At 28.6% G+C, this 24,902-nt stretch overlaps 1 protein-coding gene across 5 annotated transcripts in view; it reads right to left on the reverse strand.

Moving 5' to 3' along the window:
- The window catches only part of LOC129958517 (regulation of nuclear pre-mRNA domain-containing protein 2-like), a 31,611-nt gene extending 9,710 nt beyond the window's left edge, over positions 1 to 21,901 (reverse strand). Inside the window, exons 1-5 of one of the 5 annotated variants that reach the window (XM_056071043.1) lie at positions 21,742 to 21,901; positions 20,887 to 20,939; positions 15,687 to 15,766; positions 9,151 to 9,268; positions 725 to 900 (exon numbers count right to left, since the gene is read on the reverse strand). In XM_056071043.1, the coding sequence (XP_055927018.1) occupies positions 725 to 900; positions 9,151 to 9,268; positions 15,687 to 15,766; positions 20,887 to 20,896 (384 nt within the window). In that variant the 5' untranslated portion in view covers positions 20,897 to 20,939; positions 21,742 to 21,901. Of the gene's footprint in view, positions 1 to 724; positions 901 to 9,150; positions 9,269 to 15,686; positions 15,767 to 20,886; positions 20,940 to 21,682 lie in introns of all 5 variants that reach the window. The other 4 variants (XM_056071042.1, XM_056071046.1, XM_056071045.1 and 1 more) reach the window with 4 other exon arrangements.
- Positions 21,902 to 24,902: the final 3,001 nt, after the last annotated feature.

Raw genomic sequence — 24,902 nt, forward strand, 5'->3', positions numbered from 1 at the left:
TTAAATTCAAAAAGTGCGTCAACCTGAAGTTAAGAAGAGAGAGAAATATAAAAAATGGTGTGTTAACTCAGTTATTCTTCTGATCAACTGATAAAATTATTACTATTCTAATTAACTAGCCATCAGTCAAATTTTATTACATTGATTTTTTTATATTAAGACTTTGCTAAAAAATGCAGATAAAAAAACAGATTTTCAAAGCATGAAGTTTAATAAAACTAGCAAATCACATGTTAACAAAATTCTGTACAACCCTAAAAATTTATTAAACTTAATTTTTCCTTTTTAATTCAGCAACTATATTATATTAAACACATATATGTACATATGTATAAAAATAAAATAACATCCCCAAATGAGATTAAAAAAGAACGATAAATCTTAAATGTGGATTTTGAAAAGATGCATAGACAGAATTGAATTAGAATACATAAAGAATTAAAAAAAAAAAAAAGGATAGTATTATAATTTCATGTGCATCTAAATTCTCCAAGTGGCTTATTACTTTGATTTCATAACATTCATTTCAGACAACTCAATTGCATGAACTGTATTATTAGTTATACTATCAAATATTAGTGATCTGATAAAATACCTTATGCCTGAAGTTTGAATAAAATAATCTTAGATTAACCACTTTACAACTTAACATGAAAGACAATAAATAAAGACAATTTAATCACTTCAAGAGTTGAAAAATAAAAAATAATTTATGCATACTCACATTGGCAACTTTCTTAACATCTTTATACTGAGCATCATAAAAAACACGGCTGTTGTCCAATTCTTTTACAGCATTCCTCCTAGCTTTGATTTCATTGGTAGCAGCTTTGAGGAAGTCTTCAATAAGACTTTGATAGGAATCAAATTTTTTCATCATATCCGCACAATTACCCCGCTCTAAAAGAAAAGAAAAAAAAAATGAATATTGACAAAAAAAAAAGCCTTTAATAGGTAGTAATTTTTAAAGAAAACACAATTATAAGGTTATATTAATGGATACTATAGTATCCAACAATGTAATGCAGTAATGATTATAGTCATTACAGCACAAATTCATCTAATACCTTTCATTTAGCTACAATGTTTAAAAACATATATTTTAATACAAATGATTTTTTATAAAATAATTTATAGACTATTTATTACATTATTATTACTTTGACTTATCTACTTCAACTTACACTTCCCTATTTCGGAATTTGTAACAAATGAAAATCTCAAAAATAAAAACAAATACAAAGATTTGTCCATATTTTTCAAAAATAGGTCATAAACAATGCCTAAACAGGGATGCTAATGTTTAAGTTGTTCATGTAAGAGAAAATAATAATAAACTTATCAAGCCGTGACTTTAGAAAATGATAGGAAAGATGTCAATGAGCTGTTGGACTTGAAATATCAAAGGGCTGATATTTATTGAATTTACATAAACGAGTGAATAAATCGCTACTGCACAACAAATCTTCATTCATTTGAAAAAAAATTGCACATTTTGAAGACAACAGATTGCTTTTATTTAATATGGAAATATAAATAAATACAATTGTGCATTGCTGCAATGCAAAATTTATTTTATCAGCTGTACTTTTAAAATACTGCAATCATATATATGCATAGAATGCAAGCCTTCCATAGTAACACTAGCCTTCAAAACAACCAATTATGATTACTGAATAATAAAACATTAATTTTCAGTTAATAGATTATATAAATATAAATATATACAGTGGCTCAAACAATTAAGAGTACACCTTACTTTCACTCGATAAATCCGACTTTCATTAACTTTCATTATAAATAACACATTACCGAGAAGAGCAAACATGTTCTTATTTTTACTCATAACAAATGGTTTAATTTAGAGTAAAAATAAAGATGAATCAACAAAAAAAACTTCTAAATTGAAAAAATTTCAGAAGCATTTTAAATAAACATACTCAGATTTTTGCTTCAAAAAATTGAGAGTACACCAATTAAATTTTTGCCATATCTCGCACAGAAACAAAGTATCACTGTTAAATTGCATGTCTTTTGGCTCCTATAATGGCCTCTAAACGTCATGGTACCGATTCGACCAATTTTTGGAGGTATCTGAAGATATTTTATCCCATTCTTCTTGCAATACTTGTTTTAAATAGGTTTTGTTTTTAATTTTGTGTTTTTGAACCACTTTTTCGAGTATGGCCCACAAATATTTTATATTATTGATGTTGGGGTACTCTGGTGGTGTGTGTAATTGCTGTTTACAATGAAAAACACGCCACATTTTGACGTTACGTGCATTCTGTTTGGGGTCGTTGACCTGCCGAAAAATGGAATTTCCATCTAAACCCAAAATTTTAACACTTTCCTTTAGATTGCTGCAACAATATGGTTCATCCATCTTGCTGTAGAAATTTCACAAATCATGGGCAAAAGTGTAAGTGCTGAAATTGTGCGAAATTACATTAAACAAGCTGGATATATATGCCACATTGTTAGAGAGAAATCGTTCATCAGCTTGCAAATTCAAATAACGCATTTAAAGTTTGCAAAAACTCATTATTTGAAGACCAATAACTTTTGAAAGAAAGTTATATTTAGTAATGAAAGGAAATTCAACATTTCTGGCAGTAACAGCCATCGCACTGTATGGAGAAAGCCTAATACAGCTTTGGATCCAAAAAATTTACGTCCTACAGGTAAACGTGGTGACCAAGTCATGATTTCAGATTGCATGGCTTATAGATGGCATATAAATCATTTAACTCTTATAGATGACATAAATCATATGGTTTACTTGGATAAACTTAGCAGCAATGTAAAGGAAAATGCTAAAATTTTAGGTTTAGATGGAAATTTCATTTTCCAGTAGACTCCAAATAAAATGCTCGTAAAATCAAAATAAAGTTTTTTTCATTGTAAACAGCAGTTACACACACTATCACAGTACTTCGACATCAATGCCATAAAATATTCGTGGGCCATACTCGGAAAAGTGGTTCAAAAACACAAAATTTAAAACAAAACCTATTTAAAACAAGTATTGCAAGAAGAATGGGATAAAATATCTTCAGATACCGCCAAAAATTGGTCGAATTAGTACCACAACGTTTAGAGGCTATTATAGGAGCCAAAAGACATGCAACTTAACAGTAACACTTTGTTTCTATGCGAGATATTGCAAAAATTTCATTGGTGTACTCTTACTTTTTTTGAGGCAAAAATCTGAGTATGTTTATTTAAAATGCTTCTGAAAATTTTCAATTTAGAAGTTTTTCGTTGATTTTTCGTTATTTTTACTCTAAATTAAACCATTTGTTATGGGTAAAAATAAAAACATATTTGCTCTTCTCGGTAATTTGTTATTTATATTAAAAGTGATATTTATCAAATAAAAGTAACGTGTATTCTCAATTTTTTGAGCCACTGTATATGTTTACATACATGCTGCAAATTCTTCCTCTAAGCGCAAGTAATCATTTAATATTTCTTTTAATATTAACTTCAGTTTCTGACCCTCTATTCTTTATGTCAGGAGTAATTTAAAATTATTCCTAGTGAATATAAAAGTCTCCCTTATAGGAAATACATTAAATTTCTGGCACTTTTTTCTTATACAGGGATGGTGGTTGTGGGGAAGGGGGAGGGAAAAGCTCATAGGAGAAATTTGCTTCAAGATTAAATTTTTGTCATTTAAAAAGTTTAATCAGAGACATTAAGAGATTTACTGTTAACACAAGAATAGCTGAATCTGTATTCTCTTAAGCATCAAAGCCTTGATGCCATAGTAACCAACAATTTTGAAAACAGAATTTATCGTTACTTTTAGTCACCTGAATTGCAGTAAATCACAAGGCTTACAAATCAATATGAAGAATAGGTGTTTGTTTATGCAAGATGGATTTATATTAAAAGCATTATTATATCAATACATTTCTTGAGTTGCTGACACATTTTACAAAATGAATAAATTGATAAAAATTACATGCAATCTACCAGTGTTAAACATGTGTATGTGAAAGAAATTCCAATACATTTTAAATTGTTAAATGCTATATGCACAATACCATTATATTAGACTTCAAAACCTCATAATCTTCAGAGTGCAAAGTAAATAAATTAGATTTGCCTCATATAATAAAACTTGATAAAATATCTCTAAAAAGAAAAATACTGCAGCACTAATATCATTAAAAATTATTATCACCTTGAGTTAGTTCATCATATTTTCCAATAAAACATAACAAGTTTGCCTATTTATGTTTATGTCTCTTTCGTAATATTGTAACTTAAAGTTTTTGTAATATAGTAAAGAATACAAAACTGCACTACCTATTTGTAAATATTTACATTATATGTGTTTATCTTGTTTAAAGATATCACATATGTCCTAATATTCTTACACGTCAAACCCTTGAAGAATGTAATAAGAAAAATGTTACTTTTATATCTCAACATCCTATTATACATAACACATACCATCTCAATTGAATTCTAAGATTTATAATTTTTCACCATCAGATTTTATTTTTGTATTTTGCTAGGGCCCAGGTTAAATTTAAATTAGCTCTAGTTAAGTAAATAGAATTATGTGATTTGAGGCTAACTTTATCAATGATGGGAGTAATTAGTTCTCATGAAAAGTGTACCCAGGTATAATTAGATAATTTTTATGCAGATTTTTTTCTTTTTTTACCCAGCTGATTCAATGGGTTATTTAATTAAAATATAAACATCTGGTGAAAAATTTCAGATCATATTACTCTTTCCTCAGTGTAGCAGGCTGAGCCCTATCACACAGACCATTTGGCAGATAATGACCCCTATGGGGAGGATTCTAACGCCCCTAATCTTAAATTCCTTAAAATTGAAGGAAATGAATAATTTTAGTAAATTCAAATGTACTCCACTAATAATAAAATCAAATATCAAAAATGCTTTCTTTTTAAGATGTCCATCAAATTCTATGGGGAGGGGAAAAATCATGACATTTTCTGTACCTATTCTGAGAATGGCAACTAAAAATTTTCAAAACTTTTACTGTAATTCAAGAACAATTATTGAAATTTTATAATTAAAATACCACTAAAAAACACAATTTTTTCCCTCACAAATGCCAATCAGAGTACGTTAATTGTATTTTCGACTAGTTGTAAATGCAATGCATATTCTGCAGTTGATAAGCAACAAATCAATATAAGAATATGTTAAGACACACATGAAAAAAAAAAAAAATATCACAAATCTTTTACATAACAGTTTACCAATTAAAATACAGGGTAGAATTGTATTCTTGGAGGATTTTTTTCTGAAATCGTAATCAGGATTTTAATTAATTAGAAAATAAATGAAAAGTTGGCATTTTTCTGCAATAACTTCCAAAAGATATTACAGCATAAAAATTAATTTTTTTTATCATCATAACAGTTAAAAAATTTTCTTTTCAACAATACCAATATTTTAAACATATAAATTAAGTTTTTATTCATAATTGATTCGTAAAAGTACTTTGAACATATTTTTCCAACAATTTATTTTGCACAAAACAAAACTTAACTCCTCACCAACACAGTATGCATGCATGAGAAAAATTAACCTTTATCAATGTGTTATCATTCAGTTGACAAAAGCTCAAATTAAAAGATTAACTCTTACTATGAAGCAAACTTAGAAATGCATAATTTTTATTATGTGTCAGTAAGAAATGAAATATGATATTTTCTAGAAAAGTGTTAGAAAAGCTTTGAAGTTTTAAAATATCTATATTATTAATTCAATCCATTCTATTTTTTAAAAGGAAAACATGGTTTGTATATATACTGGATGTTCACTCTTATATGTTCCAACATTTAATTTGTGAGCAGTTAGTATTAGGCATATACAGTACTGGCACAATTATTATGGATTTTTGAAAAAAACCTAATTTTTGAGCAAAAATGTCTTGTAAATAATTTTAAGTAACCCTTTATTTACTATACCACACCAGTACCTAACAAATATTTATTAGTTATTTTAAGTGGGTTTTACAGTCTTATATGGGAGTGTCTGGCAATACAGAGAAAAAATATCTGAGAATACAGAAACAATTACTGTATTGTCTGGACGGAGTTCAGTAATAGTCTGGAATTTGCGAGGAGACGTGTGTGTTTATTGCGTTTCCTACCTGTCATTTGGATGTGATCACTTTAGTTCTGTAAACTTGTGCATCTAATTTTAATGCCAACTTTGTTTTTTCTCAGATTGTCTAATTTGTTTATGTAATTGAGCAGACATAAGTCAAGTTCATGATTTGAGTACTCGCAAGGTTGGACAGATTAGTGTTTTATTGCAAGAAACCACATTAAAACAGAAAGAAATAGCAAAGAAACAATGTCTCAACTCAAACAATCAGTAATATCAAGAAGAAATTGGAAAATGGCCACAGCTTGGCATCAAATAGAGTTGGAAAATGTGGCAGACCCAAGAAAACAACGCCGAGAATGGACAGAAAAATAATTAAAATGGCAATTAAGAACAGAAGAGCATCTTGAAGAATGATTTCAAACCAACTTGCAGCAGAAGGCATTACCATTGCTCACAGAACAGTAAATAAGAGACTGTTGGAAGGTGGACTAAAAGCATATCGCCCCCGAAAAAAGCCTCGCCTTACTGACAAGATGAAACAGGCACGTAAGGCCTGGGCAGAGGCTACCATTGCAGTGCTTGACGATTGTGTGCAGAGTGTAAGAAGGCAATCAGGTGAGGAATTTACACCGGAATGTTTAAAGAAGACTGTAAAATTCCCACAGAAGGTCATGGTCTGGGGAGCCATTTCTGTGCATGGAACAAGTCGTTTGAAGATTGTCCATGGCAGCATGGACCAGTATAAGTACATAGAAGTACTACAAAGAGGTTTGCTACATCAAACACAGCATTGGTTTGCGGATAGACCTTGGATTTTTCAACAGGACTCAGCCCCGTGTCACACGGCAAGATCAGTGAAGACCTGGTTTGAAGAAAATGGAGTAGAGGTGCTCTCATGGCCTGGAAATTCCCTGGATATGAATCCAATTGAGAGTTTATGGTCTGTATTGAAATAATATGAAGTTCCCATAACGACCAAAACAGAACTCGTACAACGTCTTATCAAAGTGTGGTTTCATTCAAGTAGAATCAAGGAATTGTGCAGAAAGCTGATCACTGGAATGCCCAGACGTGTTAAAGCGCTTGTTAATGCAAAGGGCGGACAAACTAAATATTAAAATAGTTGTTTACTATTGACATACTCACTATCTGTGAATAAAATTGATTTGCATCACTTTTGTTTGATTAAATGTCGTTTTTGTAGAAAAATTGTTTTTTTCAAAAATCCATAATAATTGTGCCAGTATTGTACATCTACGAAAAATGTCCAAATGACAAAGAATACTATTTTATGCTAGAATATAAAAGAAATTGCGCAAACAACACTCCTGCTTTAGTTATAATGCAGTAACAATACTCCACAGTTTTAATGAGTGGAAAAAGTAAGGAAAAGAAGCTACCATTAATATATTAGAGCAGCAATTTCAGCAGATTTTTCAGAAACCAATTCCCCCCCCCCTAAACATGAATTTCAACAACATGCAGCTTTTAAAACAGCAAACATTTTGGCCATTTGTTTAAATATTTTTCTACAGTTATCTTCACAAATGTAAAAAACTCTATTAAAAAAGCTTCTTTTTTCTCTTTCAGTAGCTATACTAGTAATCAAATTGCTTGTAGTCACTATTCCAATATTTATTTCTCAGTATTAGATTTTAAGGATTATGAAATTCTATCAAATATAAGCTGTCTAATTGTTTTGCTTTTTTTAGACAATACTTTTGATTAACTGTTGAACCATTGGTTCAAATGTCTGAATTTTTTTCAGAAATGGCTGCAGAATAATAGAAATATAAAACTAATTTTAGACAATCAATTTATCCTGGGAAGCATTTATATCACCATCGCTCGTGACAGATCTAGGCAAAGCTTTTTTTACTGAAATCTATGTATTTCCTCATGCTTCCTTTACAATTATGTTATCAAACACACATGCGAGCGACTAAACACCACCACGATGCTTCTGCAGATTAAACGTAGTTATTCTCAGCACAGAAATGTATTCTATTCTTTCATGCAGCTACTGCAGTTCTATTCATGCTCAATACTGCAGTCTAGGAGTCTCAAAAAAAATAAAAAAAATAAAAGAACAACTCACTCTCAGATGGAAAGTGGACTACAGATTAAAAAAAAAAATTAGAGCAAGTAGAAAAGGGATGAGTTTCCACGATCACACAATTGTAAATGGTGCTTCATTTTTTGAAGCTATAACAACTATGTTTATAGATTGTCAATTTTTTTAAATGAAAAAAAAAAGGGGGGGGGGGACAATGAAAATAAAAAATTTCTAGTAGTTTCTCAGTTTTTATGGAAATTTTCCTGATTTTTAGAAGATTTTTTTAATTATCTATATTTACTCAGTGCCATGGCAACTCTGATACACCCTCAACCCTATGAAAATTTGAATAGTAATATATTATAAAAACGGCGTATTTGGACCACACCATTAATTTGTCTCAAACAAGATGCACGAATCAACAACGGGAGTTTCCCCAAGACTGATTTGGCCTAAAATTATGAAAATATTAATTTTTCTTTAGCATTCAAAACTCCAAAATTCAGTAAAATTTCACGGCAAAACAGAGAAACATTTTTTTTTTTTTTTAATTTAAAAGTTGGAATGTTTAGAGTATTTCCCGAATATGATCCCTAAGGAGTAAAGGACTATATAAAATTCAGACTATAATTTTTGCAGAATTATCTTTATTGATTGAAGCAAAATGAAATATTACATGATTTAAATCCTTTTGAAAATAAAACTGAGAACTGAATTTGAAACGAATCAGAGAAATTTTTATTGAATAATTCTTTAAGATAATGCACAAATCATACCTCTTGTTAGATAAGACATAAAACATTATTTGTCTTCTACCACCATTAATTTTTATCATTGAACAGAAGGATTAAAAGATAATACAGAAGCATCGCAACTAAATTAAGGCTGCCAGTCATGAGCAACAATTCTGATTTTAAGTGAATATTAAATTTCATCAAAAAGTATATAAGAACAAGTTTAAAAAAATAACATTGAAAATAATATACCAGGTATTTTATCCACATCAGGTAATATTGGTTTTGAAAGACATAACATTTGTTGTTTACGTCTTGTCTCAGCTTCTACAGCCTTCAGTTTTGCCAAACTGTCAAAAAGGTTTTGAGACTAAAATAAAATTTTAAAAAATTCAATAAAAAATACAACAAAAATTTGTATTAAGAAAATATGAAATAGTAAGTCCATATCATTTAATAATTATAACAATAATAAATTATATATACAAAAGGAATTAGTAAAATATAGAAAGACACATGCATAGATATAGCATATTCTATCATGCATATAATTAAACATAAACAGAAAAGGATATGTGGAAAGCAGCAATCAAACATGTTAATGTAATGACACATTGAGAATAAGAGTAATCAATTTACATCATGAAATACAGCAAAATTATATTTTTTTCCCATATTTTAATAAGGCAACAGTAAATATGTAACATTCTCAGAAATCCTTGCAGAAACGTTTGAAATTTGCAAATGTGTATTCATAGGATATCTTTTTTGCATAAGATGCCAAAAACAAATTTATATCTGAAAAACAGTATATAAATATTCTGGATTTCTCTCCTTAACAGTGTTGTTTGAGAAATACAGACCCATTCTTCATCAATCTACAATGGTTTTTCACATGAACCCTTATTTTCTCAATTATTTAAATCTTTTTTCTGATACACAAATATTTTAGTAGTTTTAAGCAACTCTAAATATTTAAGTTACATCCACCTCCAAACAAACAAACAAAAAAAAAAATACTCAAGCAGTAGGAAATTTTACATTGGATGCTGTTGTTGTTAATGATGTTATTTGAAAGTAATTGTTTTTAAAAATTCTACACTTCTGTCATGCAGTGATTGCTTTCCACACAAGTGTTAGAGGCAGCCTTGTGAATCAAATTCTAGGAGGGGGGGGGCATCAAAATTTATATTACAATGCTGAGATGGCAGCAAAAAAAAAAAAAAAAAAAAAAATTTTTTTCGTCATTTGTAAACTAGTTAACATAAATTTCCAAGATCTAATCTGCTTTCATTTGCTGACTCACAAGTCAAAAATTCTCAGCTATCATAAAATAAAGAAAGAAAATCTTTTATAAGAAATATCTATGTCATACCCATTTTTCTTTCGACCTCCTCCCCTCAACCTTATGCCAAGGAGTTACCATTGTTTTGTAGAGATTTCTGTATAATTTGGCCCTGACTGACTACATTTCCATTAAAGCTTCATATTCTCACAAGATAATGCCAATTTTTTTCTGAGTTTAGAAGATAGCCAGTTTCTTGGCATTTTTTGAAGTGTAGAAACAAACAAAAGCAATTATTTTAAAAATTAAAAACACAATCATAAATATTTATTAATTTACATTTTTGAATTATTTAAAGGGAATTCATTCAATAGTTACCTGTATACCGTAAAAAACATTTTTTTAAAGAAAATTTTACATAACTTATAATAAAATACATCTAAAAGCTGAAACAATAATTATAATTTTAATGTTTGTAATTTATTTTCATATTAATTTAACATTTTTTTTTAAAAAAAATATGATTTTTAAAAAATTTTAAAATACGCAAGGAATATATAATTATTCAATTCCTCCTAGAGAGATTTCGCCAATAATGTTTTTGAAAAAGTCAAAGGCTGGCAATCTTAAGACATATTATTCTTTGAACTTATTTCATGAATTTTTAAAATTATTTCCAATATAAAAAAAACATTAGAAAAATTTATTTAGTGCAACAGCTTTCATCAAAGTATATATTATAAAAAAACTCATGATAATTTTATTATTTTGACATAAAAATCCTATGGATGTATTTACTATTCAACAGAGAAGCATAACTAATATCAAAATCACGTGTTTTTATTAAAATGAAACTATTTATGGGAATATTAACATTCATTAAAGCAAATTATTGACACTACAAAGCAGCTCATTTAACCTTTTCTCTCTTGTGCATGTGTATATGTCTTGAATGCTTTAGTTTCCTTCGTTCTTTCCAGCTAGAATATGAATTTTTATTTTCAATCAATAGTAGTTAGATTCAGATTAAAAAAAGAGAAGCTTTTAAGTTTTGGTGAATTACATTTAAACAGAGAAACAACTGAATTGAAGAAATTTTGAAATATTAGACATCTTACATATAGATAGGTATTATAAATGAATACATGTTATGTATAACATATTAATAACTACAATATTCAAATCATAAACTGTTTCAGTAAATTTAAGAACTGTCACATAACTTAACATGAACCCTTAATTCCTTGAGAAAAAAAGTTTGGAATTTTTTTAATGTTTTTTTTTGTAGTGAAAAATATGTGGTTTTTTAGTTTTATCAGGATCAAATAGTTTGAAAGAACATTGAATGCTTCATAAAAAAATCACATCTCTAAAAAGGAAAGTTTAAATATTTAAAGAACTATATATATATATTTTTCAATCATTCTCCGTCAAAATTTAATCTTTTTTTGCTATGTATAATGCTAGGGGGGGGGGGAAAAATAGCTCCGACTTTTCTGGGGTATTCATCCTTTTAAGTAAAATACCCACATTTCGCAAATAAAATCTTGATAGTTATATTCATAGCCATTGACAGTCAGCTATATAGAAAACAAGAACAACTTCTGGACTGGAACAAACTAGAAGGGTCTTGCAATTTAATGATCTTTCCACATCTGAGGAAAAAGGGGGTTGAAATTTACCCTCAAAATGTACATACAAGAAGAATGCAATCATTGTTATATCATTCTATTCCTTTAGAGATATTGGACCAACAGGAGTTAAATGATACCAATAATTCAAAAAAGGAATTTAAAAAAAAAAAGTTTTTTTTTTTTTTTTTTTTTTTTTTAATCAAAGCAGTTGCGAACTTGTATAGCAAAACTAAACCTGCTTTAAAAGATGTGAGCAAAATTATTAGTGTACTTATTATATTGTGCTTATTATTTTATCACATATTTTGTATTAATTATTTACTTATAAAAAATTATTTCTTAACAATTTCTAAGAAATTACAGCAAATATATTTAAAATATAATTATATAAATTGAATATATAAATGTTTACTATCTTTTATATTTATAAATACATCCTAAATTTTTTGGTGTTAAAACTTTAGTTAAAATAAAACATTGATGCTTTTTATTATTCATCCGGTAATTATAACAGGGTGAGTAGTCAAATTTTATTTTAAAGACAAATAGTTTATAAGTACCTTTGAGAAAAAAATTAAGGACCACCATCAGTACAGTAGTTTTGATTACAAAACTAAGTTACAATGAAATTCACTAAGATGACCATAATTGACCTATTCAGTTTTAAAAAATAGAAACAAAGAATAGTACCCGTAACTACTGCATATTTTTCATGAACATTAAAACTAGATTAGATAAATGTTTTTCTGCAAGTTTCTTATGGAAATGTAATTCAAGCATTTTTAATCCACATCTGAAATACTTTATTTACATTACAGTCTATATTAAGAAGAAAAATATTATATTGCCACTTCATTAAAATTTTAATTTTTTAATAGAGAAAAAGATTAAGAATGCAGGTAAACGAAATCTGGAATTAAAGAAAACACATCATTTTATCAACTATGTAAAAAAAGTTTTCCATTTCTTTTTAGAAATTTGACTATCAAATGCTTTCAACTGTTTAATTTTTTCATTAATTTTTCGTAACTCATTAAATTTTTTTAGCTGTGAAAAGTTTCTAGTTTAATGAACTTGTAGAGCAAGTTCAGTAATATTACATTCAATTTCATCAATTTCCTTTTCTAAGAGACATTTATTTTCTGTAAAGAGACTGATGAATCAGATTCCTTTTTTTCTTTATAAAAATGGTAGCAATTTCTTTTTGTCTCTCCAAAAATAGGTGATAATTTGAATAGGCTGCCAATGCTGCTATTCCTAATTCTTTATTAATAAAATTCACCAAAAATTTCTTTCATAAAAATATATTTATAAATTAGCAGAACAATCTTTTCAAATAATTTTTAATTTATCTTTAAATCTGTTGGTTAAAATAAAAGAATAGTGTATATGTATTGACACCTCTTAATTTAATTTAAATCTTAATTTTCAAATTTTTATCCAAATTTAACTGATATTAACTTCATTTAAAAATAGTTTATTTCCTAATCCATTTCTGCTTTTTTATTTAATTAATTTCACACGCGCTCTACAAAACTGCTCATTTCAGCATTTTCTCACAGGTCAAAGAAATCTATCAAAATTTCAAAATAAAGCCACCCTAGGGAAAAATTTCAGTCCCTTTTGCTCTTGCAGCGCATTGTAAGCAGAGGTCAGTTTTATGATTACTTCTTGCCTTCCATGCCTAAAATGCCTTCCATGGTGAAATAAATCAAAATTAAAAATTCATTCGGACAAGAATCTGCTAATTGTATGCGAGCGTGTACAAAAAAAAAAAAGCTCGAATCTTTGTGAAATGTCTATAACAAAACTCATTATATATATAAAATATTAATAGAATGATTTTTAAGGACAAGACATGATGGGATTATTTGAATTATTAGCTTAAATCTTATAATGTTTATTTGGATTTCATTCTAATATCATTGTAATACTCATAATGCATATTACACAAAACAGGAAATATGCTTCGATAATTAGATTTGCTCAAAATTTAAATACACACATATGGTGTCTGAAAAAGACGTGCATCCTATTTCAACATTTATTCCTTAATCATTGCAGTAGGGACACTTTCAGTTGCTAAATTTCTTTAAATAAGATACATAATTATAAAAAATACTTTGGTTTCTGTAGATGTTGATAATAAGTAAAACGCATTAAATTTTCATAGAGAAAAAAAATGCCAATAATTAATATATTTTCTTAAATATATCTGTAAGCTCAAAGCTTCATGCTTCTTTTTCTACAAAATATGCCTGATTACGATTATTTCCCAAATTTATAGAATCTTATCACAAATTTAGATGGTGACAATTATTTCAGAAAGGCAAATTTATTCAAATTATTAAATGCAAAATAAAACTTATTTGCCACCTTCTTCTAAGCTGTCCATAATGAAAGGCAAACATATGCATTATGCTTCAGAGGCACAGACATCTTTTTCTTAATATGGGAAAATGAGGAAATCTCTCAAATATCTATAATCAGTTCCAAGTCACCTTGGATGCAACTTCTATAAAAATGAAATTTTTCCATTGGAAACCCGATATTTATTATAATGATAATTATATTATATAAATGATATTTATTAAAATGATATTCCCGGGTTAACACTGATTCAGATATATTGCACTCAATTTATGTATACTTTTTTAAAAGCAAAATAGTGTCAAATGCATAAAAATGATAAATTATGAATCCAAAGAAGAGTTTAAGTTTCTGAACAGAATCCATAAGAATAGTTTTCTAATTTGAATTATGACGCTGAAAAGAAAGGATTAAAATAAAATTGGCAACATCGTGATGTTTCGGAGTTTCGTGGTGTGACAAAGTAGTCACGAGCACCTCCACATCATAATTTGGAATAGTAATTATAATTTGTAAGTTTAGAGATAGATTAAAATTTATTGAAACTAGTTTAGATGAGTTATCTTTCATATGTGCTTTTACAGCTGCTTTTCCCATATTAGAAAAGTCAAATTCTTTAGAACACCATAAAAATTTCGATTCATATTTATTTTTGGAAGCCTTCAACCATTCAGTGTATTCACTTTTGTATGTCCACAGTGAATTGAGTACACATTTTTACAGCACAAAGTAAAAAAAAAACAAAAACACTTTTGCATTAAAATTACATGCAGAAAAAATATTTATATAATGTATTGATAAAAATGTTAAAATATAATAAATATTCTGCAAAGAAGTAACTACAGAACAAAAGTGCAAGAATGAGTTTAAGTCATAGCTATACCAACTTTACATACATATTTCAGGCCAAACATTAAATTATTCCTGGAGATAAACTTTTTTTTTTTTTTTTTTTTTTGCTTACCAATAGAAGCAAAGAAGATTATAAAAAAAGTTAAGACAATGAAAGAGAAAATTTTTTTCTCTATGCATACATATATACTGTAATAGAAAAAAGTTTTTTCAACCATTGAACTTATTAATGCAATTAAATCAGCAACCAGCATCATTTCCTTCTTTATGGCCAGCACTTTTCATTGAACATTGAGACAAAACAAAGAAAATTTATTCCTATTGTATGGCAAATCTAACCTTCCAAAAAATTTTATCTTCAGAAAGAAAAACAAGCACCTTTGCAAAAAATAAGCACTTCTAAGGTTATTATAAAAAAAAATTTATACTCCTAGAAAAAAAATTAATGTCATTATTCAAAGCTCTGATTCTGAGACTCGTACTTTAGACGAAAGAAAGGATCAAAACTCGGCATTTCAGTCCAATGATACATTGTCCATAAAACACTAAACTGCAGGAGCATGTATAGTATACCATTCATATCAAAAACACACTTTATTTAAAATTTCACATATTTTAATATATTAATTTAAATATTTTAATATTACCTTGTAATTTGCAATTATTTCCATTTCAGAAACTTCACCTCCTTCTGCAGAAGGGGTACTCTCACTGTCAGTACTCTTTACTGTAAATAAAATAGCTTAAATGTTAATCAAGACATTATTTGAACATATAAGTGAATAAAGAAATTCTTAGTAAATGATCAGTATTGTAAATTTCAAGATATTCTATTTTGTTTCATCCTTGTCAATACTTACAGACGCTTACCTTGTAAAGTGCAATTTCTTTCTTCTCTAAACCAATGGGAATATCTCCTTGCCTTTCTAAAATACTTGTACAATATGTACTTCACAGTACACTGAATAAAACCAAATATATATTTTGAATATCTTACTTTTGACTGATTGGATCCAACATTTGATGGCCAATTCCACTTGACAATGACAAAGAAAAACATGAAGTATTTTGTAACACACTGCACAAAATATAGATTCTTTAAAAAATTTCTTCCCTGATTCATTGTCTTTTTTTTTTTTTTTTTTTTTCTAAATCAAATGGTACATATGAATTTTCAAAGTTTCATTAAACAAATGAAAATCAACTGTCATGAATACAACTAGGGATTGCAATATCGGACCAAAATTTCAATACCAGTATTCGGTATATTTTAGACCTTAATACTGGGATACCGGTTTTAATACCGGTATTAGAAATTTTAGAAAAAGAAAGAAAACACAGGTGTTTCTTTGTTTTATTTGCCAGTTTTATAAGAGAGTGAAAATATCCCAAAAAATAATATGTAACTTATAAATTATAACAGTATATAAAGAATCACAAGAAAGTAAAGGAACAACTTAGTTATTTAAATCTTAAAAAAAAGTGTAAATATCACTATTCAGTCTGTGGTACTATTACAAATTTTTGAAATATGATCTTAAAAAACATAATGCATCAATTATACTGTCATTAAGCCTGGAACACAATTTTGTGTAAAAATTACCAGCTTCAAAAACACTCTTTCGGCATCTACGCTAGTTAGTGATACTGTTAGCAATGCGCAATATACTTTTGTCAAGTATTTATCTATAAATCCCTCATCTTCAAATAAATCAATTTCTCGTCGGATGGATTTGAATATAGCTGATTTCTGTATTGCATTTTGGCTTGTGGAATCTTTTTTTATTTATCGCTAATTCTAATTTTTGTTCAAGAGACAATTCCTTTTCACTATCGACATTAAGGTCATCATAATCTTCGATAACCGAACCGAATTCTTCTGAATGTGGATAGATTTGTGGGTAAAAAATTTTTAAAAATTTAGTATAAACTTAATCAGATTTGAATTGATTATTTTCTTTTATTCTTTTTAATTTTCATTTTTAAATCATTATAATTATGTAAATACCATAAGACATTTTCAATTTTGGTATGCCTTTCTTCTGTGCGATTTTTCAATGTAATATACAATTCTTCAGATACTGATGTGTGCTGTTCTTTCATGATTGAAACATGAAATTTATTGTTGCATTAGCTATTAATAAATCAAAATCTCTCCGACATAATGCCTCTATAGTCAGTTTTATTGAAAGTAGAACTGATATAGTTCTGGATATTAAGTCGAATTCACTATCTGAAAAATTAATTTACAGGTTTAAGTCAATTATTGCTTTTTGGATTGGATTTCTAAATTTCAAAAATCGTTCCATCATTAGGAGTAAACTGTTCCAATGTGTCTTAGAATCTATTATTAACATATATTCTGTTTTATTTTCAGTTAGTATACATTCTTGTAATATGGCATTTTTTGTAGGGGAACGTTTAAATATCTTAACAATTTTTCAAACTTTATAAATTATAGGAAGCAATTCTTGATGGGTTAATATTTCATCCTCATTAGCAATATCTTCTCCAACAATTACATTGTCATTATCTTAATTGTCAATATCACTCTCACTCTTACTTTCTTCAATGTCGGGATCTGAAGTTTCTATATCCACAGTATTTGGATTCTTGTGTTCTTTATTTTTTTAATATAATGCATCTATTACTCCAAACTGAATTCCATGAGTATAGCACAATTGCTGATTTGTACCAATCAACTTTCCAACTTGTTTCATAACTGTTGCTCCATTAGTCGTTATGGATACAATATTTTCTTTCAGGGATAATCCATGTTTCATTAATTTAGATTTTAGCAATTAATTAGCTTGTTAATCTCGCCCGTTAGGGAGACATAAGAACAAAAGCGTATACTATTTTGCTATATTGGCGATCCCTGAACATAAAGTGGAGACAATTTTTAAAATGTCTAGTAAATACAGAAAAACCGGTATTTAAACTTGTGAATACCGGTATTACAAAATTGTAAAATGGCCCAAAATACCGGTATTCGGTATCCCGGTATTGCAATCCCTAAATACAACCTATATGAAAAGTGATACTAATTTAATAAGAGAATCTTCTGAAATTAAAATGAATTTTAAATAAAGTTATATTAAAATTTTGCAGAACAACTAATAAGCTTTCAGCATACAACATTTAAGTTCCAAAATATTATTACAATAAAGAATGATAGTAATTACATCAAACTGGTAATTGACTGACATTCCTAAATCTTCTGAACATTCTAGGGCAAAAAATTTAAAACATTATAGTAAAATGCAGTAAATATTTTAATCGCTAGAGCTGAACAATTAAATTCAGATTTTTATTAGTTTGATTCTATTCATAGCTCCCTTGAAATCAGAAGGGGCAAAAAAATGCCACTCAACTTCATGGATTTGAAAGTCCTTACAAAAATATGTTTAGCTGCATAGGATGCAATGCTGTTTAAAGTGACTTGCTGGAATATTGCAAAATCAATTTGCAATATTGGCTTTTCAGAATCTAAACCACCCCATTTTGCACTAAACTCTAGTGACTGCTTTTATTTCACAAGAACATGTTAAAGGAATGCAGGTAATTTAATATTTAAATCATTTACGCAACTCTGAGCAGTATCTTCACTTCAGTGGTTATTAAAAGATATTGAGGTATGTTGATACATTCCTGCCAGGTGAATGGCTCATGAAGTAGAAAATCATTTGTATATATTCCATTTAACATAGGGCAGCTTTTAAATTTTCTATTCACACACATTTCTTTTCCTTCATCACAGACTAGTTTTCACAAAATATTTTAATTTGGATTCCAAATTGAATCCATTATCTTTCAGGGTTTCTAAAAGAAATCTCTATATTTTCTGTCTATTTTTCCAGCAAAAAATAAAATCTTTTAAGCCTAGTGCTTGAGATAATAAGATGATATTCTATCAATATAAAAATCCTTAAGATTTTGTGATAATCCGATATAATTGAGGACACACTAGTAACTGAAAAACTAGTAATATTGTTTAAAATGCCTTTTTTCTTTGCAAATTCAAATACCAGTAATTTCATTTTATTTGAAGAGTTTGGAAGTGCAGATGTTCCACACTTCTTTCAGAACATCTTTCATGCAGAAGGTGAAAAAATGGCTTCTGATATTGGAACATAACCTATCAAGGAGTAAATCGCTGTTTCTCTATTTCTTTCATTCTTTTTATAAGTCTTGTCCTATTCCTTTAAATTTTTATCTTCCAGATTTGCTCAAACTTCATCGTTTAACTGCTTAGAGCTCTTTATTTTTTGCTTTATATATTTCATGCTCTCCTTTCTCTGCCATTTCTGATTTTAAGCAGCAGTTAAAAGGCAGTTTTTGTTTAGAAATACAATGTTTGAACTCTGAAATATTTAAAATATGGCATCAATTACATGGGACAAAACAATGAAGTCTTTTTTTATATAAAGGCAAGTTGTTTTAAGCTAACTTTTAAAAATAAAATTAAAATCAACAAAAGTAATTAAACTGAACCCTAAAATATTTATATATGGAATCAAGCACATGGAAAAGTATATATCGATTATTTTAAAGTTACAAAAAATGTCAGTCAGTTACCAAGGCATTTTCTGCTTTTCAGATACCAACTTCCACTTCTATTTGTTAAGTATTTAAATACTCTTAACATTAACAAAAAATATGAATTTTGGAAGTTTCCAGCAAAGCTTTTCATGCAGAGAGCAAAAAGTCAATATCTTTCAGTAACTGACTGACATTCATGAACTGAATTTAAAATTGCTTCTAAATAAAATACAATACATATAAATATTTTTTTTAAATAAGCTTATAGCAAGAAAGTACTATGTGTATTTAAAAATATATGAACCATATTTTTAATTAGAAATTTTATTTTTTTGAAAAATTGATTACTGTATATACTAATTTATCACACAAAATTTCTAAAGAGATTTGGTAAAAGTGAATTTTAGTGTGCACCCAGCTGCGCCAACAATGCCAAATCGCCAATAAAGAAGGTGGACAAAATAAACAAATACTTCCGCGGAACAGTTACGGTTACCATTTCCCGCCATCTAATTAGGACTTTTTACTGATAAGTATTGTTTTTTTTTCATACTGCATCTGTAGAAGGCACCGGGCAGAATTTTTTAACTTAAAAAAACATCCTACGGCTTCGCTAGCAGCGGGAGCGGGAACCTAGTAGCTTTGCTAGCACATTGAACATAAAGACTGTGTGGATAACAGAAATAATACATAACCACAATAAAAGAAAAAACGGAGAAATAAGCAATTGGAACATTCTCAATACAAAACTTTAAACAAACATACTTTTCCCAACTTCATCAACTCGTAAAAAAATATATTCCCCTCACCCTTCATCCATTCTGATGGTTCGATATCAAACCATTCTCAATACAAAATTTCAAACAAGCATCCTTTCCTAACTTCATCAACTCGTAAAATATGTATATATGCATATTTAACTCACCCTTCATCCATTCTACAGGTTCAAAATACACCCGACATAACAAATTATGAAGGGAACCAACCGTTATAACACCAAAAGAATTACGAGAACTGCGAAGAATTCCACTGCAGCTGTCTTTTAAAGTGAGAATGCAGACGATTTTTTTAAAGAGCATATTGACAATTAAAAATTGCAAAAGAATAAATATTTTCTGTTCGTATTCACATTAAATAAAAGTAAGAAGAAAATAACTTTTAATTATAAGCTTTAATTATAAGCAGGCAACTTTAAGCATGAATATACAAACCATGAAATAGTAAACTTGTCAAGATTTGATTCAAAATTTTATAAATATCTACATTTTGAAAGAAAAAAAAATAGGTTAAATTTCATCCACTTACCTGGAAACATCTTCAGTTAATGTGCATCTATTGACATTCACTCAGACAGAATTCTAATAAACAGAAAAAAAAATTCATCCTAAATTTGATGAAGATCCAAAATTTTTGGGATAAAGACTACATTCTTAATTTTATCACTCTTGCTCATTGCATTAATTTATCTATTACATTCATATACACAAATAACTTTTTTTAAGTCAAAGAAGCTTAAAATATAGAGATACAATAAAATCTAAAAAATTATTGACGATTAGAAAATTTCAGTACATTTTCTCACACTTTTTAAAATACAGTTATCAGCATTCAATATTATGATTTTTAAAATAACTCACAGAACAGTTAACAATATCTGTCAATCATATAAAAGAAATGCTAGTTCGATATCCCATAAAAGGAAAATAACAAAACATTTCTCTTTATTTACATTCCTTGCAGCAAATACCATATTCCAGCATATGTTATTTACATTTATATTATACTTGCACACATTTCTATGTGATGAAAAGAATATTAAATTCTATAAATTATCTTTCAAAAAAAGTAATCAAGCAGTACACAAATTTTCCTGGAATAAAATACTGTAAAATCTAGTGAATAGCAAGTTTTCACCTTAAATTGTAAAAACTGGAAATCATTTAAAGAATAAAATATAATGAAGATGAATTTCGGCCTCTTCTTTACGTTAATAATGCTTTAGGCTCAACGCTATTACTTCACATAATTATAAACAAAATGATTCTGTTATTATGTAAACTTCATGTTTTGAGTGATAAATAATAATGTGTTAAATACATGCCTTAACTTACATAAATGTTTGAAAAAATTTCCTGGATGAGGAAATTTCTAATACTTGACCTTTTGATTGCTAATGGGATAAGTATGTCTCACAAAAATTTTATAATTATCAATTGAAGTAGATGCCATACAACAGACTTGCGTTCATGGCGGCGAGATTGTTATGTCTAATCCAGATTGTTCTAGAGGCGATTCGTCAGGCGAAAGAACGGATCGACAAGAACGGATCATCTAAGTGAAGGAACTGGTCCAGGTCGGCGTACTGTGTGGATCCAGCTAATTCCCATTCACGAACTACTGTGCGAACCCAGCTATTCTCGTTTGCGAGCGATTGTGTTGACCCTACTACTACCATTCTCGAACTGTGTGGGTGTTCTCTATTGCGGTTTGTACAGAGGAAGGGTGAGAAAGAAGAGAGTGTTGGAGGGGTCGCAATGTCGCTTGACAAAAGAAGGGCAGTTGACCTTGATAGATAAAACGGCATGGTAGAAAGGTTTTTTTCAGTGATTTATGTTTCTTCCCCTCATTTAATCGATGGATTGGAGAGTTGCATGGGGGGAAGGGGTGTTGAGCTCCATTAAGGTTAAAGCATTTTTGCTTTGATATTATCGTTTCTAAACAAGGGATTTCACTGTTTTGATTGCAAGGAGATTTATTGAACTGGGGGGGGGGGCATATGTGCGCTTTTATAGATTGATGAAATTCATTTTCAGAATATATGTTTGTAGATATATTGCATTTGCAGAGTAAAAATAATGTTTGCAAAAATGTGAGATTAATGGAAAAAAGTAGTTTAAAAGAACTCAAATATTGCTATTGTAAATTTATTATTTGCTTTAGGAACATTTCATATAAGAGTGTTACAATAAAATATATTAAATCAAAATATTTTTTATATAGTTTTAAATATTCTTTGATTTTTAAGGAAATCGGTCGATGGATTTTTTTTACGTTACAAGCATTGTAAGCAGAATATATTATTTATTAGGCAAGTAAAAATATGCTATATCACTTTTTCTGCAGACAGAGAGTGAGATGAATTGATTCGTTCGCTTTAATAAAATATCTGTAAGCTAACTTTACAACGAAATAATAATATTGAAGCATTTCCTAGTAGCACAGATATATTGTACGATATTAAACAATATTTTATAATATTGTTAAATATTAAATGATATATATCACACAATATTGTATAATATTGTGCAACAGGATGTGATACCTGGGTTGCCCTTTTACTCTCAAATCAGTAACATATATATTTTTCCTAATCTTTTTATTTCAATAAAGAAGTTATGCTTTCTATAAAAAGTGCTATGTATTTAATTTGTGGATATTAGGAAATAGGTCAATTTTTTGAGTAATTATCTTTTCGATATGATATTTATTTTTTATGCAAATATTACATCAAATTATAGACTTAGAAGCCGATGAACAATTTTCATTATTTCATACTGAAAAGGAAAAATGCAGAATGTCAAATGCTGACTTAATCTCATTTTTATAGAGGGCATCTAATATCTGCTGGATATATCTATTAGCGGTTATCATTTGTATAAATAGTCTCAATCTGTTTGTAAATAATTTCTGTAGGGAAAGGACAATTTTTTGTTGTTCTTATTGTTGAATACGCTTAGAAAAAGTAGCTCAGAGAGTTTATTTTTACCAAGTTTCTTTTTACGAAAGAAACATGAAAAGAAAAAAGAAAATGATATAGTTATTATTTTCTCGCGTATCAAATTTTAAAAAATGGATTTGCCAAAAAATATAACTCTGCCAAATTTTTTGACGATTGAACTTTTTAAAAACTTTTAAAGAGTTTAAGGAATCTCTTTATTTTATACCTCATCAAATCCTCCCCCGCAAAAATAAATAAATAAATAAAAATCACTTCGAAATTATTTCTGGCTCTTTTTCTACATACATAATAACTACAAAAAAGAGAAAAGCTAGATGAATGAAAAGTTTGTAAGGTACAAGTTCAAACTCGTATCGAAAGACGAACTGTCAAACATATTAAAGGACCATATCAACGAAACGCATAAACTGATTCAAACCGCAATTTTAGATCAAACCAAGCTTTTCAACTCTATGTTCGAGAACTTCACTAAAAGTATTTTTTCGGCCATTTCTATAATGTTTCAAAATAATTCGGAGGTTTGGTCTCAGTAATGAAAGGGCAATAAGCATGAAAGATTTAAAAAAAAAAAAAAAAAGCTTAAAAAGGCCAAAACTTCGACAACTCCTCAATAATTTGATATCAGAATTTTAAATGAAGCATTTGTTTTTAAAGAAAAGTTTCCTTCAGTGTCTAATGTTTTGGACAAACCTGGCGAAATGAATGTCTCAAGTGGAAATTAGTCCTTTCTATTTATAGGTTGGGGCGTTTCTTTTTTGTTTCCCCTTTTCTTTCATTTATGGTTTTTTGTGTCTTCGTCAGTCAATGCCCTGGTTAAAAAAAATTCTTCTTTTATAAAGACATTCTTGTTTTTCCAAGAAACTTTCTTGAAACAAACTGATTCTTTACATTTTTCAAAAAAAAAAAAAGTTTTTCGAAAAGATAGGCCTATCAATCTTGGTAAAGGTGTTGGACTTCTCATCGCAATTAACTCTAATAGTCCCATGTCAGACTGTTGGCTTGAGCTATTTACCGGCAACAGATATAGAAGCCATGGCAGTTAAAGTTTTTCTTCAAAAATCCTCATTAATAATAGTTATCTACTCGCCAAAATATTCTTTTATCGAGGAATGGCTTGACAAACTTTTTTCCTTATTATGAGGACCTTTCTTAATTCTAGAAGATTTCACTATCAAGCATCCAGCATTTGGATCGAACATGACTTCTGTATCTGCAAATCTAGTTTTAGATTGGATCACAAACAATCAAATGGTATTATTGAGTACTAAAACCCCAACCCACTTTACTGCGACGTCTAATTATCTTCTTGATCTCAGCATATCATCTGATATTTTTCTCATGACGACTCTTCAAGTTCATTAGGACCCCTTTGATGGTGATCATTTTCCCATCAAAGATATAAATAAAAAAACTAGAATGCAAAAAATCGATTCTTTGGGTGAATGCTGTCAAAACACTTAACTGTTCTTTAGACCCACAAATTTTCAAGTCCTACTCCAACTTTAAATTTTGTTCTGATTTGATAAATAATAATTCAATTGTTCAATAGTTTAAAAGCAAAGAATCAACTCCCTGGTGGAAT

This window comes from Argiope bruennichi, chromosome X1 (assembly GCF_947563725.1).
Source record: "Argiope bruennichi chromosome X1, qqArgBrue1.1, whole genome shotgun sequence".
Taxonomy (NCBI): Eukaryota; Metazoa; Arthropoda; class Arachnida; order Araneae; family Araneidae; genus Argiope; species Argiope bruennichi.